This window comes from Ictidomys tridecemlineatus, chromosome 6, assembly GCF_052094955.1.
Source record: "Ictidomys tridecemlineatus isolate mIctTri1 chromosome 6, mIctTri1.hap1, whole genome shotgun sequence".
Lineage (NCBI taxonomy): Eukaryota > Metazoa > Chordata > Mammalia > Rodentia > Sciuridae > Ictidomys > Ictidomys tridecemlineatus.
In genome coordinates this window covers 97277104-97297959 of record NC_135482.1, presented here as the reverse complement: position 1 = coordinate 97297959, position 20856 = coordinate 97277104, and the positions used below count along the sequence as shown (strand labels likewise).

General features: G+C 32.5%; 1 protein-coding gene across 3 annotated transcripts; it reads left to right on the top strand.

The window, feature by feature from the left end:
• Positions 1–116: 116 nt before the first annotated feature.
• Positions 117–20504, top strand: LOC110597197 (killer cell lectin-like receptor subfamily E member 1). Of its 3 annotated transcripts, none has more exons than XM_078015248.1 (8): positions 117–6632; positions 9563–9632; positions 11121–11209; positions 16897–17001; positions 17335–17373; positions 17898–18046; positions 18871–18971; positions 20252–20504. In XM_078015248.1, exons 3-8 carry the CDS (start codon positions 11134–11136, stop codon positions 20394–20396), a joined length of 615 nt encoding a protein of 204 aa, XP_077871374.1. In that variant the 5' UTR covers positions 117–6632; positions 9563–9632; positions 11121–11133; the 3' UTR covers positions 20397–20504. The 3 variants fall into 3 exon arrangements, with proteins under 3 accessions (XP_077871374.1, XP_077871375.1, XP_077871373.1); XM_078015249.1 differs by lacking the exon at positions 117–6632 and adding an exon at positions 13407–13484 and having other exon boundaries at positions 8849–9632; XM_078015247.1 differs by lacking the exons at positions 117–6632; positions 9563–9632; positions 11121–11209 and having other exon boundaries at positions 13491–17001.
• The last annotated feature ends 352 nt before the right edge of the window (positions 20505–20856 follow it).

Here is a 20856-nt window from a genome sequence, read left to right as displayed (position 1 = left end):
GGCCAGCTCATTCTCATACCTTGTCTTAATTTAAATGTTATAATCTCTAATCACCCAGTTAGAGATCATTGGTTCCTTTCATTCTTACTCTGAATCTCAAAAACTTTCATTTAATTTATAACATGAATTGGAGTTAGTATTGTTTTTGTTGCTTTTTTACTTAGATTTTGTAATTTCTTTTATTAGACATAGTTTCCATGAAGCCCAAGATCATTTCTATTTTTTACTCATTCAATAATTTCATCACTAAACAAATATTTATTACTCACCTCCTATATATCAGATTCTAGGCTGGTAGACACACAAAAAGTATCTGTGTGTGTGATGATACACTCTTAGAAAGAACACTCTGAAAAATATATTCTGTAAGTAAACTGAGAAATAAGCAGATGTTCATATTCTTAGAATCAAAGAGATGATTTAATATGAATCTCAATGAGAAATAAATTTGATATGGTTAGTAAGAGATAATCAGAATCATAAGAGAAAATATCACTGACATAATGATTTATATATATGAAACCCATCATAGAACCAGAAACATACTGTCTGAAATAATCTGGTGTACATTAGCTCAATAAAGTGATGCATTGAAACTTAGTTCCTGAAATGAGACAAAGCCAACTGAAGTGGGTCTAAATTAGATTTTTTTACCCATACCATGTATTGTAGTCATTCTTCCATGTAGAGTTGTGTAAATCTGATCTAACAAAAATCAACAGTAGGTGGAATGAAGGTTATGTTCATGGTCTCTGATATCTAGGTTTCTCCAGTCCATTTGTAATGAATTTGAGTTGCTCACCTAATTATTATGAAGTTGTTCAAGAGGCTCAACACTTCTGTAAGTCCTGACTAAAGAGAATAAATTTCATCTAAGATTTCTGTTTTTATCTTGTTTTAGTTAGTCACTTAAACTGTTTCAGCTTAGTTTAATGAAAAAGATGCAAAGATATTTAATATTATACTACTAGGCTTCTTGTGGGTCAATAGCCAAGGAGAGAGAAGGGATTCAAGGGTCACTCAACATATCAAAAGTAGGAAAATATATTATAAAGCAGACAAACCTAATTCATCTCTAGGAACATGGGTTCTAAGAAGCCCAGATACCATGAAGACGGCAGAAGAATAGCTTTGTCCAGGCCAAAGGACCTAACGTTATAACTTGCTCGATGGGCAACCCTGTTTCTTATTTGATTGTGTGATAATGAGCTCTATTGTCAATACTTGATCTATCCTTTCTGTTCCTTTTTAGTTATTACTGTCTTCAGTAATAAATCTTTGATTTTAATGTTGCCAATTTCAAGAGAATTATTTTGCTCTCTCTGAAGTTATGGAACCCTGTAGTAATGTAAACAACATGCTATATGTGTCTTCATGTATTATCCATCCATCCTAGAAAATAAGTGTTAAGGGCTTGATGATAGTAAATCCAGTATGTGCATGCAGTTAGATACCCTGATCCAGAATAGAGCTCTAACATAGTGTCAAAAGAGGTTGTTTTAGTAAAGTCTTCCAACTGGGCCCCACCTCTTCTTTGATGGCCTTTGTCCAATTTAGAAGTTGTGATATACTGAGTTTCCAAGGCCAACATGCCTATCCTAAAACTCCTCTGTTTACAAACTAGAACTTTGAGCAAAATAGGAATACTGTCTGTGATTAGTTACTTCCTGACAAATGGGACAATTAGATCCCTGATGCTATGAGGTGGTTGTGGGAATTAAATATAATAGTATATGGAAAGTGCTTGGTACTTTGAAATGCATAAGAAATATCACTTTTGGTATTATTTTTTTCCACTCTTGGTTGAATCCCTTTGCTGCATCTTATCTTTCTTAAAACATTTTGTGTTTTTCTCAGTGCCTTTTTTTTCTTTTCATTTCTTTCTTTTTTTTTTTTGTATTGGGGGAAGGGGCTTGGTTTCACCATAATAATATGCTTTAGAAGAAAATCATCACAGGTGGACTCTCCAACAAAAATAAATGAAGAGAAAAATGGGATATACACACCAATTTTAATTTCTTATTCAACTCTGCATTTGATTTGTTCTCTAAAATGCTGATCCTGATATTTGTACTTGTACTTGGACTCTCAATACCATGATAATTTCATCATACTAGTTTGGGATAAGTTTTTAATTTTATTTTTCACGTAACAATAACCAAATCATTCAGAAATATTAACCAAAATACATTACTCAAACCATTTTCAAAGAAGATTCAGGGTCCAGTTGGAAGACTCTTTAATAAAACAACTTCTTCTGATACTGTTAGAGCTCTATTCTGGACTAGGGTGTCTAACTGTGTGCACATACTTGATTTAACTCCAGTTTGGACATAAACAAGAAAACATATTAAATTTTTCCTCCCCCCTCTCCAATTCAAAACAATTATTCACCACTATCTGCTTGATAATGGGTTGTTTGCAAAATCCAAAAGCAAAAGAACGCAATGCAGAAATCTTTGTGAGATATTGATTTCAATCCCTTAGATACATACCCAAAAGTGAGCTTGTTGCATTGTATGATAAGTCTATTTTTAGTTTTTCATACTGTTTTCCACAGTGACTATGCTAATTTATATTCTTTCCAACAGTGTAAAAGTTCTTCCTTTTCTTCACATCCCCATCAACATATTTTATCTTTTGGATAATAGCATTCTAACAGGTGTGGTTATATTTCATGTGGTTTCAATTTGCATACTCCTGATGATTGATGAAAAAATGATGAACATTTTTTCATATACCTGTTGGTCATCTGTATGTCTTTTTTTTGCAGAATTATTCACAATAGCTAAGATCTGGAAGCAATCTAAGTGTCCATCAACAGATTGATAGAAAAAGAAAATGCGATATGTGTGTGTGCGTGTGTGTGTGTGTGTGTGTGTGTAATTCACATACCCCTTCTAGTTAAATACCTCATTTTATATGTATACACACACACACACATATATATAAACACACACACACATACACACACAATGGAATAATATTCATCTTTAGAAAAAGGAAAATCTGTTACTTATGACAATATGGACAAACCTGGAAAACATTATGCTAAGTGAAATAAGCAAAGCACAGAAAGACAGATACTGCATGACGTTATTTTATCTGTGGAACCTAGACAAGTTGAACTCATAGAATGAAGGTAGAATGATTGTTGCCAGGGACTGTGAGTGGTAGGAAATGAGAAGGTTATGGTCAAAGAGCATAAAATTTCAGATTTTATCTGTAGAAAATGTTTAGAGATCTATTGAACCAGAAATGAGTATGAAGACGTTGAATATGTTAATTATCATGATTTAATCATTTCATGGTACGTGTGTATGTGTATGTATAACAAAACACCATATTGAAACCCTAAAATATATATAACATTTTTTTGTCAGTTTAAAATGTGAAAACAACCAACCACAAGAGAAGATATGAAACAAGAAAAATCTGGATATTATTATTTTCCATCAATGTTAGACACTGACTGATAATTTTACAAAATGAGGCTCTAACTAGGAGAAAGGGGTGTGTGAATTAAAGATGTCATAATATGGAATATTAATCTTGCCAGGTATTCTCACTGAAAGAGGTCTTTATTCCCCATAGTAGAGAAGAATAAAAACAATACGATTTCAAAATACAATGATTTTGCATCACTTTTAGTGTATATATGACTAATTAATAAATGTATGTGGGAGTAAAATAAGGTGTTAATACGTCGGCAGACCTTCAAGGAGCTACTGCTGTGGTTGCCTGCGTATGTGGTTGGAAACCATTGTTCTATGGTGAGTTGTTGACGTCTTGGGTTTCTTATTCTGAAATAGCCAAAGACTTGTAGCAAATAGGTCACTCTTTGTTGGCTAAAGTTTGGGCAACTTTATTAAGGACCAGCAAAATGGTTCTGAAGCTCCTAGCAAGGGAATGTAAGAGAAAATTTCTACATCATAAAACTCTGTGGTCTTTGATTCTGCTATTGAAACTTAAACATCAAAGGAAAGAGACAAAAGGAGACAAGTAAATGTCTGAACAAAGATCAGGGGACAATTTATGACAGAGAACTAGAGATCAGTAATCAAATCTGTAGTTACATATTAGGCTCAAGAACAGTCAAACCACCCATTTGTAACCAATACCCTTATTCACCTACCGTCAATCAGTTTATGACATATCAAGGTCTAGAAACCAAAACCAGATATAGTCAGAAATAAAATGAGAAAAGGTCTCATTAACCATGAAACTCAATTTAACTGAAGGAACCCATACTCCTTTGACAGAGTAAAATTCAGTTTTAACTTCATTTAACTATAACATGGTGATATTAATCGTCCTTGATGCTTACTGTGTGGCAGAATTTTTGTTAAGCACTTGGACTAATTAGTTCATATAACCATTTTTATAATGCAGTGAGTAAATCTTATCACTGCCTACATTTACAAGTAAGGCCACTGAGGATTGTCAACTAATGTACTCAGTTTCACCTAGCCAGCAATTGGAAGAGCTAACTGCCTAAGAGGTTTACCCCAAACCAGGTAAATAAACAGAAAGCAATATGCATAATTACATGAAAATATAATTTCTTTTTACCTCAATTATTCCAGTAGTATTATAACTCTCTGTTTGAATTTATCTATGTAAACAATTATGAATGCATTGCATGTACATTGATTATTCCATCAGTAGATTCTGTACATGTGCTTACCTGTGTTCTATCTGTCCTCATGGAGCCAAAAATATAGATTTTGATGTATGTTTAAACATGTTAATTTTCACTGCAACAAAAATAGTTCAGGGAGTTTTATTATGCTTTTTTATGTGCCTTAAAAATTTCCTAGTTTCTCTCTTGCCATGTTTTCTGTCCCATAAGGAACACATATTTATTTTAACACTAACCATCTCTCCCTTTGTATATTTAAGAATTTATGATACTTTTTAAACCTAATACCTAAAACTTTCTTGGACAGACTTAATGTAGTATTTTGCATATTTTTTAGATTTATAATACTTATTTATTATTCTTTTTTTATTCTTTGTTTCACCTTCACATTTTCTTTCTTTTATCTGTTTCAATGAATCCAAGGTATGTTGTTTTCACATTTTAACATGTATGATATCAGGATACATCTTAAAATATACGGAGTCTTACCATTACTGTTGGCTAAGAGGCAGTTGAGATCTGCTTATTTCTGACTTTGATTCTGACTGGTGACAATGACAATGCAGAGTAGTAATAATGGTAGTGTACATTGTTGGTCCTTCATGTTGAAGCCAATAGATGATTTTAGTATCATTAGAAAATGGAATAGAATTTTCTAATCCTTTATTTTCTCCTAAAATTTCTACAATCTTTTCTTTTTCTACAAGACTTTCAAAGACAACGTCTATAGAACTTTCACAGAGCAAATAATATCCAGCATAGAATTTCACTAATGAGCATCAGAAGTTAGAGACATTAGGGGATACTTTTCTAAGAAATATTATGTGGCCATTGTTCTTAATGGCACAGAGGGCAGTATTGTGTCAAAACAATTCTGATGACAGTACATGTTGTTTACTGACATTTATAAACTTCAGATTTTTTAATATGTGTTTCGTATGAAATTATATTTAAATATACTTTCTTATTGATGGTTGTACATTTTTTTTCATTTGAACCATGTGCTTAGTTGGAACATCATTATCTATTACAATAGATTTTAACTCTTTCACACCTGAAAATACCATTTTTGAGTTTCATTTGCATCTACAATTATATCATATATAATAAAGTATACATGACTGACAAAATATACTTTATCTAGCCATGAACAAAGTGCATGTGTTTTCAAGTATGGGACCATTGGCATCAGCATAAAATTGGGAAAGATTTTAAATTAGGCATTAAGATAGGAAAGGGGAGTTGGTATTATCCCTTGTATTACACAATTGAGGAAGTCCTGAATCTGCTATATCATGAGGACTTTACTTCATGAGATATTTTCTGAAAGAAAAAAATTACAAAACTAAACCAAAAAATTTAAAAAAATGTTTTGAATTAGAAACAAAAGCCCAATAATAGTAGTTAACATGTTTTCTCATTTAATCTCTAGAAGAATTCTTTGATGAGAATACTTTTATTCTCTTTAGTTTTACAGATTAAGAAATAAATCATAGAGTTAAGCTGGACTAAGAATGCAAAAATTATAAATGGCACAGTTGAACTAATATACTGACTTAATGTGATATCAAATATGTGCTTTTAGCCATAATATCAAAATGCCTCCAACAAAATTAAAGATAGGAATTCTTTAGAAGCAGTGTACAAAATCTTGGGCAATTCATTAATTTTTTAAAAATTTGTTGAGAAGCAACCTTGACAAATCTTGACAAAAAAAAAGTGTGAAATTATTTCACACTTGACTTTTTACAAAGCAAAACAAGTTTCTTCTCACATTCACCACACATTTGCAGTGAAGATGACCTGAGGGCTGTGGTTATACCTTTCATGCAAGAAAAGTCCATTTAGTTGGAACTTGTCAAGCCCAGGGATGGAAGAAGGTCAAGGCAGCTTGTAATATGTTTCTTAACTGCTCCCTTTGTAGTTTTGTCTTGTCTCAGTACAAAGGAGATGCTATCACTCTGGCTTTGTGGATCTCAACTTTAAGGAAGTGAGTAGTGTCATCCTTCTGTTTGCTGTAAGGCAGATGAACTTTGATGATATATATATATATATATATATATATATATATATATATATATATATATATATATATATCTTGTCTACCATGCTAAGATTCCTCAGGAATTAAATTGTCCTGTATTCCTGTCTTTATACCTGTTCTGGTGCATTAGGCTGTCAACCTAATAAGAAGCATTTACATCTCAAGTTCTCTCTCAAGTCTTATTGAATCTTAAGATGGTGATGGTAACTTTTTGATTTCTCTTTTTGGGGAGAGTACGCTTATGAATAGGGTTGGAAACTAGGAAAGGATGAGCAAAAGACAAAGCTCCCCTGGGTTGTTTTGCTTACAAACATCTGACAAACTAAAGGCCTTCAGAGCCTTTCAGAAATTCATACCATTTCCATTAAAGATCCTGCCCTGTCAATTGCAGCAGATGGATGGAACCGAAGGTCATTATGTTAAATGAAATAAGACACGTGGAAAGACAAATACCACATATTCTCATTTGTGAAAACCGAAAAGAATCACGTAGACGAATGGAATAAAACTGTTCATAGAGTCCAGGAAATGAAGAGCGGGGGGATTGTGGAGGGAATGAAGTTCAAAAAGGGGCACCACAACACAGAGAGAAGGAATTCTGTTTTTCTGTAACATAGAAGGGCACCTATTGATTTAAATAATCTATACTTCCAAATGACTAGAAAAGTGTGAAATTCCCAACACATGAAAATGTTTAATGTTTGAAGAGATGGAAGTGCTTATTATCTTAATTTGATTATTATATATTTTGTACATGTATTGAGTTACCAAAATGTATGCTAAGGCCCAGCGCAATAGTGCATGCCTTGATCCCAGGGGCTCCGGAGGCTGAGATAGGAGAATTGTGAGTTCAAAGCCAGCCTCAGCAATTTAGCAAGGTACTAAGAAACTCAGTGAGACCCTGTCTCTAAATAAAATACAAAATGGGGCTGAGGATGTGGCTCAATGATCCAGTGCCCCTGGGTTTAATCCCCGGTTCAAAAAAGAAAATGTACATTAAGATGCACAAATATTATGTCTCAAAGCAGTAATTTTACTGTCTCGGTTTGTGCATCTGGGGTCTGTAACTAGATAAAGAGAAAGGAATATTTGCTCCCGAGTTACTTTATCTCAAACTTGCCTTTTGACATATATAAAGTTTGATTATTAATATATCAGTTAATTTTGAAACAGTCTGTATTTTTACTTTGTTTTTGTAATATCCTTCTGATTATTAACTTCCATTATATGTTGAGGCATATTAGTGCAAATTAGTCTCAAAAACAGATAATGCATTGAAATGAATTATTTATTAGGGTAATGTAAATGGTCTTAGGTCTATATCAGGTGCTTTAGTTTATATTACTGAATGTCTCCAAAGGCCTGTGTATTAAAGATCTGATCCCTGGCTTGGTATAATTGGCTGGTAGTGGAGACTTCAAGAAGTGGGGTCTTATGAGAAGTGTTAGGTCTTGGTAGTATGCCCTCAAAGGAGATAGAAGGACTCCAGTCCTTTTCTCTCCCTGCCTATCACCAGGAGGTTAATATATTTTTGCTCCATTAAATGCCTCTTTCTCATCATGATGTACCTTCTCACCTCAGCCCCCAAAGTAATGGGCCAATCAGCCATGGACTGAAACGTCTGAAAAATGTAAAAAAAAAAAAACAACAAAAAAAAAACAAAGAAAAACTTTCTTCTTTGCAAGATTATTTTTCTCAAGTATTTTGATACAGTAAAGAAAAGCTAACACACTGGGGGAAAGTCTTATAAAGAAAGGATCATTGAAAGAGCTTTAACTGAACTCACAGTTACAAGTGCCATGTTTCATTAAGTTACTATCATCAACACCTTATTTAATATGGTAAAAAGTTTGTATTTGGGATCTCTAGTACCCCATAAACCTGATTTTAAATATAGTACCTCTTGATCCTTACCACCATTGTATTCATAGAAATAAGATGTGGAGAAAGATTATTAATTCTTATGACTTGAGATTTTGGTAATAGTTTAAAAGGCAACAGTGTACGAGTTTTGATCAAAATAAACAAAACACTTCCAAACAACAGATTTTTTAATTTATTTTGCTATTTTAAGAAAACTACATATGGCCCAAAGAGCCTCTGCATATTAGAACATTATGAAACTATTCTAAGAATGGTGATTACCTTTCTTACTTCTCATAACTATTTGTACTGTTTCTGAATGTCATTAATAATAAAAGTGTTCTTTTCTTTGGTTTTCTTTATATACCTAATATATCTCTAGATGTATAATCACATTTAATTTATTTATTGGGTCATTTTTATAAGTTTATATGTATGTATACAAATAATACCATTCATATTTTTAGAAGGAAAGTATATAATACACTGGACAAATGTGAGTTTTTTTCAAAACCATTATAACAGAGAAAAATAAAAATGAGAATATGAAGTGTGCATCAGTAAGAAAGAAAGCACAAGTCAGCAATATGTTTCTATGATTGAGCCACATACATCTTCTTATAATCTCTCTTTCAAAATACAAAAAAATAATGGTTTATTAATGATGTATTTGTCCTTAATTCTGCAAAGACAACATACCTGTTTTTCAGTAAACAAATATTATTCCTGAAAGTTGCAGCGAATTAATTTGCTGTTTTGTAGATTATTGAAGTGAATAGACTTACTCTGGTTACTGTAATTGAAAAGACACCAGACTCTCCAATCATAAGAAATTAATTTCTCTATGCTTATCATGGCTTGAAATGAAATACATTACTTTGCTTGTCTTCCAAGCAGTGCTCTTACCTATATTGTGGTTGTGAAGTTCCTGTCGTTAACTATCAAATGTGACCCAACAAGCACGTTTTTTTCTACTGGGATTGACAGTTTCTATTTCTGCTCTAATTTACCAGGCCCTGCCTCCTCACTTTCCCACATATTAAATTTTTAGTTCAAGTTTCTGAATTTTCCTCCTCATTTCAGGTACGTTTAACCTTTTCTACTTCATTCATAATTTTCCCTCCTTCAACTTTTAAAACAAACAATCACTAGGAAATTTTTAGGGGAGACTCTGTATGTTTTTAGACATTTTAACTTTAAAAGCTGCAGTTTATTTTCTGGCTTTAAGTTATCAAAGTTTTGCTTTCTTTGACTCTTTTTTTCCCAATCTTTGCTGCATGTCTAGTAGTTTTTCTTAGTAAAAGCTTGGAAAGTTGAGTCAGATATTATTATTATTATTATTATTATTATTATTATTATTATTATTATTATCATTATTATTTCTTTTTTGTAACCACTGAGCCATTCATATCTCCAGCTCTTTTTAAAATATTTTATTTAGAGGCAGGGTCAAAGTTTCTTAGGGCCTCCCTAAATTGCTGAGGCTGGCTTTGAACTCATGATCTTTCTGCCTCAGCCTCCCAAGCTGCTGAGATAACAAGCGTGTACCATCACACCTGGCAAGTAAGGTATTTTAAAGTCTGACAAATAATAGACTTTGTCCTGATCAGTGCTTTGCCAGTTTTGATGCCGAAAACCAATTTTAATAAATATTTATAACCAAAAATTCTTCAAACTTTGAAACTTATATGTTTTGGTATTTAGTCTGTCTTAATTACTTTTTTATAATTAAATTCCTTATTTACTTATTCAAAATAAAGATTTTTTTATAAAATAAAGAAATAAACTAGTAAATCAACAGACTGTATACATCAATAGGGTATATGTCATGATGTGCATGTATGAATGGCATAATGAATCTCTCTAGTATGTTTAATTGTAACGCACTAATAAAAAAAAATTTTTAAAAAGACTAAACATGTAGTTATTCCACAACCTGTGAATTTCATTTCTGGGCATTTATCTGTATTAAGAATTGTAATGCAAAAAAAAAGAATACATGTATAATGGCATAATTTGGTATGAACATACTTTATATACAGAGTTACAAAAAATTTTGCTGTATATGTGTAATAAGGAGTGTAATGCATTCCACTATTGTGGTGTATTTAAAAAATAAATAAAAACAACAAAAAAGAAAACTAAAAAAATAATATATACATAAATAACTATAAAAATCAACACATAAAAATAAATCCTAAAATAATATGAAAGAAAGATGCTTTGTCCCATATTTATTAATTATGAAATGCAAATATTAACCTCATGCTTTAATCATAAATTGTGAAATGTTTACTAGGGAGTACAAATAATAAAATTAATGCTTTTATTTTATTTAATTACAATGATGTTAGAGAGGGATAGGCTTAGAATTTTTGGAAATAAAATCATTGCAGATCTATAATTGTGTTTTCAATCCTTTGTTAATGGCATTAATTTTATCTATAAAAAGTAACAGGCATCTCTATTCTTCAACACAAATATTAAAAAATATTTCCCCCTGTTTTTATTATAGGATACCTTTCCAAATTACAGAGTGACATATCAATATTTGCATTCTTTATTTCACAGTTTTTTTTCCTATATGAAAATGAATGAGGAGCCTACAACTTTTACTATGCTGAATGAGAATTATCAGCAGAAACACACAATGAAAAAAGGTATGAAGACTAAATTAAGTTTGAACAAATTGCCAAAGGTAATTTGAAAAAGGTAAAAGACCATAAACTTTATTTAAAAAACACAATAACATGGCAAGCAATATCATTAACAAAGGTAAAATATTATATTTAATAAACATATACAGAATGAAAATTATGTAGTAATCTGTGTAATGTATTGGGGAGATACAAAAATATAGCAAAATTTTTTTCCAAATCTAATTAGGAAATGCAAATAAAATATTGAGTATTGACAATGTAGATTATGACAAAGGCCAAATGGTCAATATTATAAATAAATTGAAAGGTAGTCTGTATAGTTTAGACATTTCATTGCTTAGGTGAGAGTTCCTTTAGACATAAATGGAAGGATAACATTTGAATAAGTCAAAGAAGTTGGAAATTCTCTTGCTACAGACTTTAAGGTGTCAAAGTGTGGAAAAAATTATGGGGCACAGCTGCTTGAGAGGCTGAACTTAAGAAAGTTGTTTTGAGGCCTAAGAATTTTATTGTGCAAGAAGTCAACATATAATTGGACTGGATTGACTTCTGTGTCAGAGGGTGATATACAGCTGATACTTGATTGTTCCATATTCCTGAAACAAATAAAAGACACACATATTTATTTCAAATTTGGATCGCAAATTGCATATAGCAACAACAAAATTAACCCCTATTTAAGATTTAATGCAGCTAATGTAATGGGAAGTTGCATTTAAGTCTTGTTTCTGGAACTCTGCATCTGATTGCAGCCAGCTTATGTTTTTCAGACCTAATGATCAGGGAAAGATATGAAGGATTAGAAGTAAGCTGGCAAGCTTTTGAAATAGTAGAAGCCAATTTTTTGTGGCTATCAAAATTAGGTTGCCAAGATTTCCTTGGATTATTTTTTACAAAAACATACACACGTTTTGTGTGAGTTTTTGGTAATAAAATTCAAAGTGTTTAGCTTTTAAGGGAAAAAAGCATAATTTATAGTTATTTGTTGATTGAATAATACATGTTTATTAAAGAAAATGCTAAAAGTAGAGTAAACATTTTAGAAGTCCCCTATGATACTGTTTTCTGCTTATAAGGATTTGGAGTGTATAATTTAATATTCTGTATATGTTACTTTCCACATAAAGAAACTTTTCATATACAAAACTTTTTCATGTACTGTATGACTTTATTTACATCAAGTTCAAATCAAGCAAAATTATTTAGTGGCAATGGAAATAAGGATAATGGTTACATTTTGACCCTATGGATGCTGATAATTTTCTGTTTAGAATAGAATTGTAGTTGTACAATTATATGCTTGTGATAGAGTCAAATTTTGTGTCTTCTAAACTTCATATATTCATTAAGAAAAAGAAAGAAAATAAAGTATAAATTTTGTATAGCTGTCTTGGAAAGCTATGATTATTAGTTGCAAGTTTTTTTCTTAGTAACTCATGGAGGCATTTGTGTGTGTGTGTGTGTGTGTGTGTGTGTGTGTGTGTGTGTGTATGAGAGAGAGAGAGAGAGAGAGAGAGAGAGAGAGAAAGAGAGAGGGAGGGAGGGAGAGTCCTTTATTATATTTTAACACTTTTAAATAATAGGGTCTATCTCGGGGACATCTTTTTCAATTCTCTCACTTTAAAAATCAATCTTGCTAATTAAGTCTATTTGCTGTTAATCAAAAGTAGAATGAGACCTTTAATTAAGTTTCAGAATTCTATTATTTTTACTTGCCTATTTTCCAAACTACTCCAGACTACTAAATCAAGTTCCAAAAATTCTGTTTCATTTTTTAATATTGTGTTTTATTTACTCATATAATTTGAGAATAGCTGACATGTTTATAGTAATTTTTCTAGTTATAAAATTTGTTATATAAATTGTTTTTTATCTGGCTTTTTATTAAATTATTTTTATGTATCACAGATCAGGTTGCTGTGTTTCTACCTTGTGGCAAGATTAAGGGCCATTTCTCAAATTCCTAAATTTGAATGCTTAAGTATGTGGTCCTTGCATGGCTGCTCTGAGTCCTGATGGAAACACATAGGAGATGCAGCCTTAAGGAGATGCCAGGAAAGAATGCTTTCAATTTTCCATCCTAAATAATTTGGTAAAAAAAATAATCATGCCAAGTCATAAATATCTAGCTAGTTTGGTTAAACTTGTATGCCAAGATGCTTCCTTCATCTAAAGTCCTACTTTGTTTCATGCTTAGTTCTCCAAAGATGGGGATGTTCTTGGTGAGGAGTACCTTTAAGATCTTGTTTTCTTCCATGACAGAGAAGAAAGTGAAGTAAGTGATTCAATAGAAATTCCAGTAGTTTAAAATCTACAGAGATTATCAACCCAGGAAAATCTCAAGGAAAATGAAACAAGCTTTTGACACTTTACCTACATAGAAACTCCATTTTTTAAGTCTTTTGATCTTTGTTCATTTCCCATAGGGACAGATGGCATAATGGTGAATCTCTGAAAAAAGAATTAAAGTGACAAAAAAAAATAGGAGAATATGACAAAAGATAAAATAATTGTCAAATGCATTGAAGAATCAAGGTGAAGGTGCAGATTTTAGATGTGAATGAGCACTAGCTGTTCAACATCTTTCATCAGTTATTTGCAATACAGGTGCAGGAAGAGGGATACTAGAATTCAGTTCTTAAGTGTTAACTTAGCAAATGTTGTAGAAAATGAGTACTCAGTGGAGGCTGCATCTCATACTTGTGTCCCTGTTCCTGGGTATTATCCTTCGTAACACATTGTACACTTTCATATATGTTCACTGAGTTAAGGAAAGGAGGAAGTGTGGAAGGAAAAAATAAATAAGTGGTACTTATTCAACTTCCTAATTTAGAATGTAGCCACTTTTACTTTTTTAATTTTTTTAATTTTTTAATATATGACAGCAGAATGCCTTACAATTCTTATTACACATATAGAGCATAATTTTTCATATCTCTGGTTGTATACAAAGTATATTCACACCAATTCATGTTCGTATACATGTACTTTGGATAATAATGATCATCACATTCCACCATCATTTATAACCCTATGCCCCCTGCCTTTCCCTCCACCCCCTTTTCCCTATCTAGAGTTCGTCTATTCCTCCCATGCTCCCTCTCCATATCCCACTATGAATCAGACTCCCTATATCAAAGAAAACATTTGGCATTTGTTTTTTTGGGATTGGCTAACTTCACTTAGCATTATCTTTTCCAATGCCATCCATTTACCTGAAAATGCCATGATTTTATTCTCTTTTAGTGCTGAGTAATATTCCATTGTGTATATATGCCACATTTTTTTATCCATTCATCTATTGAAGGGCATCTAGGTTGGTTCCACAGTTTAGCTATTGTGAATTGTGCTGCTATAAACATTGAAGTGGCTGTGTCCCTGTAGTATGCTGTTTTTAAGTCCTTTGGGTATAGAGCCAGGAGAGGGATAGTGGGTCAAATGGTGGTTCCATTCCCAATTTTCCAAGGAATCTTCCATACTACTTTCCATATTGGCTGCACCAATTTGCAGTCCCAGCAGCAGTGTATGAGTGTACCTTTTCCCCTACATCCTCTCCAACACTTAGTGTTGTTTGTCTTCATAATAGCCATTCTGACTGGAGTGAGATGAAATCTTAGAGTGGTTTTGCAATTTTTCTAATTGTTAGCGATGATGAACATTTTTTCATATATTTGTTGACTGATTGTATATCATCTTCTGAGAAGTGTCTGTTCAGGTCCTTGGCTCATTTATTGATTGGGTTATTTGTTTTTTTTTTAATGTGTGTGTGTGTGTGTGTGTGTGTGTATGTGTGTGCTTAGCTTTTTGAGTTCTTTAAATATCCTAGAGATGAGTTCTCTATCTGATGTGTGAGGGGTAAAGATTTGCTCCCAAGATGTAGGTTCTCTATTCACCTCACAGATTGTTTCTTTTGCTAAGTAGAAACTTTTTAGTTTGAGTCCATCAAGAATTAAAATCAAGAACCACTTTTACTTTTTGTATAGGAAAGAACTCAGTGCTTAAATGAATCATTTCTCATTTTGGTTTCATAAAGTTTTCTTGCTCAGTTGTTTTTTTTTTCCTTTTCTTAGGTGGAGAGAAATAATAAAGAGGAGTATTTGGAGCTAGAATTTATGAATTAAGGAGTGTACTCTGCCATTAATTTTTTTGCTTCCATTATTTCATTATATAAATTGTGAATTATTCGCTCATATTTTGTTATGATATTTATATTTCTTTTATTGATTGATTGCTGGTGTCCAGCCCTAGCAGGGTCCAGGGAGTCCTGAAGGTTGAGTGGCGTCGGCAAAAAGATGAGACAGGAGTCGTTTCGTTGGAACAATCTCCAGAGAGAGAGAGCTCTAATGCAGCTTTCTCTGGGTCATCTTTTATCACAATTTTTCCCATCATTATAGATTCAGAATACGTCATTGATTATACAATTTCAAAACTTTGCCAAGACATAACGTTTCCTTGACCATAATTAGGGGTATAGAAAAATGTAACATCAATTTACAGTTTTCCAGGATGTGACTTTTTAGTTATCAATCATTAATAAAATGCATCACTAATTTACATTTTTTTAGATTTTCCCAAGATACACTATTAACTAATGCCAAACTACATAACCAGACTCTAAGTCTCCTAACCTATCATTAACCTTTAAGTTTTAAAGTACACCTGCACTTTTATTTCTAATCTAAAATTCCCATCTAAAAAGTCCCCTTAAGTCTTACACTTAAAATATCCTAAAGTTTATAAGCCATTCTTAAAACATATCAGAAACCCATACAGCTAAAAACTTAAGAATTCTAAACCCAAGAATCTAAATAGAATAATATTTCTAACATTATTCTAAAACTATGTCTTATAAAGCTACTTTAATTAATTCCTAAATTTATTCTCATAAAACTGGCTGAGCTACTTTCTCAAAGAGTTTCTTTGTTTCTCAGTCAAGGTGCACAAGTTTTATATCTTTATAATCTTTCTCAATAAAAAATAAGTTCTAAACATCAGTCCACTTTCCACCAATATTAAGTGTGCTCATCATAAATCCCTATGTGAAGTAAAAGAGGGTTTATAGAAATGAAAAGAATGTATCCTTATATGTCTTGACTTTCCTAAGTGTATAACATAATTTTCCTTAATCAAGAATGAAACTACATATGGTGAGTTTTGTATAATGATTAGGTTTTCTAAAAGGCTGGAAATATGGGCTTGGGTTCTAGTTGATATTAATCAATGTGGTGCCTAAAATTCTTGTGACCTTTCAGAGAATGATTGCTGTCCATTATCAATTTTGTCCTCAATGTGCTGAGATAGTAGAGCAGCTTTCTACTTTGTCCTTGACATGCTGAGGGGTAGTAGAACAGCCTTCAAGGCATGAACCACCTGTTATGTTCTAACCATCTGAAATTTAATTTGGTTTGGCATTTACCATACTCATGCTTCCTGTCAAGAACATGAGCATGAAAATGAAAAGTCCCAGTTACATAAAAAAGGGTCTCATGGTTTTGGTTTCCCACCAACCAGCATGGCTTTGCCAGCATTCATCCTCACTGTGGCCTTGTCAAGACAGTGGGAGAGTGGCTTTGCCAGCACTTATTTTCACTATGACCTTGTCAATACAGCGAGAGGGGGGTCGCCTTCACCAATTGCTCAGCACTGTTTTTATATCAAGAGTCTGCATCTGATTTTGTTTCTTCTAGGGGGTTGCTCACCTTTTCCGTGGAGGCTTATTTCTTGTGTGCTTGGTGTCATGTTCCTTCTCCTGATGGTTGCAACCATTGCAGTGTCTTTTCTTACTGCAAACTGTGAGTAACCAGAGAGTCCTCTAAATTGTCTTCCCTTGGAAGCATCATTTCTTTCATATACTATGATAAGCAGAAACTAGGTTCACAATTTTACCTCATCAAAATTCTACCTTGACTGGGGTGGTAGTTCAGTGGTAGAGCATTTTCCTGGGATGTGCCAGGCCTTCCTTAGGCTCAATTCCCAGCATCAAGGGAGGGAAGGAAACAAAAAACTTACCTTTAAATTTTCTTTAAAATTTCTGACTTATGCTTATAGAATATAGACTTTTATTATTTCATTTTGATGTATTAATTTAAAAGAAGATCTAATTATGATATTGACTATTTTTGTAGCATTTTCTGAAAGAACATCTTCCTCAATGCAACAAAAAGGTAGGCAACGATTTTATAGCTTGACTTCTTATACTGATTTAAGAAGAAAATACTTTTATTATTTGTATTAGTTCCATAAACATAGAGCCTTTATACAAGGTACTACAATATGTACTTACAGAAGTTATAAAATATAGTCCCCCAAACAACTTTATGAGATAGAGGTTTATGTAACTTTCAAATAAATTCATTTGAGAAATTCTTGTGAGATCTCATAAGTTTATAGGGTCATAAAATTAAATAACATAAGAACAAAATTTTGAAAAGGCAGAATTTATGTTGAAAGGTCAAACTTTCAGCCAAAAAAAATTAATCTGGCGATATAACATGAAGGTATTTCAGTCTCTAAATGCTATAATAACATAGAGGTAAGAAAACTAATGGTTCAGCTATTTTTATCATCTTTACGTAAGATTCCTATGCTATCATAAAGTGTATATTTATAAGGTGTGTTTTTAACAAATAATAAACAAAATCAGAGTTTGTGTATCTTCTCAGTGCAATGACAAAGAATCTTTGCCTAGGACCTTGCTGTCATCCTTGTCCAAAGAATTGGGTCTGGTTCCGATGCAGTTGTTATTACTTCTCCAAGGAGCAGTTATCTTGGAGGCAGAGTCAAAATGTCTGCTTATCTCTAAATTCCAGCCTCCTAAAGATAAACAGAGATGAGATGGTGAGTTTTTACCAAGTGTCATAATAATATCAGAGATATATGAGATTGATTAACTAGATTGAACTGAGGAATCTTTAACATTTGCCCAAATTCAGCACTAGACCAATAGCTGAAGGATAATACTCATTTATCTTTTGTTTCCATTTTCACATGCAAAATATAGGTCTATGTGTTGGGTAAAAAAAGAGAAAAATATTTTTAAATAATATTTGATATTATCTTTATAAAAAAATATAAATAATAAATCCAGAGAGAGCCAGATATTATAAGGAATATCTCAATCAAAGAAAAAGAACCTGGTATATCCCAGCACTAATAGGGTATAGCCTTTCTAGCTCCAAATCTAATACCATTGTGTGACCAGTACATCCGAATCTGGAACACTATGTGAGAAGATAGATAATGGGTCCTAAATGTGCATCAGCATTGAAGTAAAGGTTCCATTGTGTCAGTTTTCCTAATAGAGAAGATCCTTTTTATTATGCACCCAAAGAGGTAGATGATGGGGGTAAAATTAATCTCTAAGAAATCTGTGATGGTTTTGTTCTTTTAAAAAGCTCACTCCTTTCTTCTTCAAACCAACACTATTATTTTTACTCAAAAAAAATTTTATTTATTCTCTGTATCTCCCATAAAATGAGGATGTTGTGTTTTTCACTGCTACTCATCAGCATCTAAAATAGTCTTGTACCACAGGATACATTAATGATTTTGTGGGCTGGAGGAATTGAATAAATATACATATGATGGTGAATTTTTTAAAAGGTTCTTTCATGCAGTTGATGAAAAAATAATAATTTATGTATTTTTTTTTTTACCACCAGAATTTCTTCTCTTTGAACTCTTTCTTTTGGATTGGAGCCTACTATAATGAAAATTTCCATCAGTGGGTATGGGAAAATGATTCAGCTCTGCCCCCTTATTTGTAAGTATCTACCTGACATAAAGGGCTTACTTTAAGTATAATGTTTGCCTCAAGGAACTGCATTTATCAAAAAGAACATTAATGAAGGATACTTGGGCCTTAATTTCAAGGACATTTGAGGAACAGAGGAAAGAAATAGTGATTTGAAACCAATCTTATATACAGAATTGTATATTCTAGAAGTAACTAACATTTAATTCCTTAATCTGCTCTCCCTGAGAATCTTTCTTATAAACCACATTCGTTTTCTAGTGCTTCCATAACCAAGTACCATAGACTGGGTGGTATAAACGAGGACACATATTCTCTCAGAGGCTGACATCAAGATGTCAGCAGGTTGATTTCTTCTGAGGTCTCTCTTCCTTGACTTTCAGATAGCCATCTTCTCCCTATATCTTTGCACTATGCCCAGGTTTCCTTCTCTTATGACACCAGTCATATTGAATTTGGGCTCATCATAATTATTTCATTTTACATCACCCATTCAAAGACCCTATCTCCAAACTTTCTGAGGATCTGAACATTTGAGTTTTGGGGAAATGCAGTTCAATCCATAATATATTGCCCTCTGACTCCCCAAACTTTCCATCTTTCTCATATGCAAAATACATTCTCAACAACTCCAAAGGTCTTAAATCATTTCAGCATCAACTTTAAGTCTACAATCTCATCTAACTCTCATCAAAATCAGAGCTGATACATGACTCATTCTGTGGCAAAATTCCTCTCCTGCTGAGAATTTAAGAAACCAAATAATTTATTGTATCTTAGGACATAAGGGTGGGACAAAAATAGGACAAATATTTCCATTCCAAAAGGAAAAATCAGATAGAATAAAGGGGCCATAATGAATCCCAAGTAATTCTGAAATTTATTAGGGAAAAGTCCATTAAATTTTAAGATTCAAGAATAATTCTTTTTGGTTCAGAGCAGTATTCTATCCCTTGGCCCCACCAGAATGGTGGCCGTGAACCCTTGACCCTCCATGGTGGTATCCTAGACTGATGTAGTTGAGGAGATGGCCCTTCCCTTCTAAACTGAGGTAGTTTCCCTTTCTCTGGAGCCAGGGAGGAGATAGCCCACTCCTGGGCCTGTTCCTCTATAATCTATCAACTTTTCAATTTACTAAAATTTTACTTGTTTATGCCACTGACAGAAATTAAATTTTGTTAAATTACATAAAAAATCATAATTTTAAAATTTGCATAAAACAAAAGTTGTATATTCCTTTTGAGATTGTATAGAATTCCATTGTAACTGTGATATTTCTTCTGTTTTAGGTTTCGGCTTCCTGGACCTCAATTGCAACAAACCTGTCTATCTTACAAATCAAAAGAAACTTATATTTCTGAACGATGTAAAGAGAAACAAGGCTACATTTGTAAGAAGCACCTTATTTATCCTACAATGTCATCGGAGAGATGAAAGTTACTTTTTTTAATCCCATGTCCTGACAGCACTGCCAAGCTTTATAGATAAAATAATGTAAATTTATATCTTTGATATAATAAAAATGATATCTATACAAATACATTCCAGTGTGGCTAAAGTATACTATAATTTTTTTGAGCAGATACTTTTATTTACATGACTTTTCATGAAATAACACTGATAATATTTAGGAGAATATTCATTTTATGAAACTTATAATAAATGATTTCTGAATTAAACAGTGAGATAAGGCCCCTGAGATAAGCTTAGAATGTTGAATAGTAAAGATCCTATGTTATATATAGTTATATGATTGTCACTATCATTGTACATCGTGTGTGTGTGTGTGTGTGTGTGTGTACATACATGCATGATGCATGGCCTATAAAATTATTAAAATTTAGTGTTAAGCAATAGCAAAGATTTTATATGGAAAGAAAAACTGTATGATTAC

Coding starts and splice junctions, on each gene's coding strand:
- LOC110597197 (XM_078015247.1), top strand. CDS start 16,722: ATGGCTTTGCCAGCATTCATCCTCACTGTGGCCTTGTCAAGACAGTGG. Junction 17,002..17,334: donor GTCTTTTCTTACTGCAAACT/GTGAGTAACCAG, acceptor CTATTTTTGTAG/CATTTTCTGAAAGAACATCT. Junction 17,374..17,897: donor TTCCTCAATGCAACAAAAAG/GTAGGCAACGAT, acceptor ATCTTTGCCTAG/GACCTTGCTGTCATCCTTGT.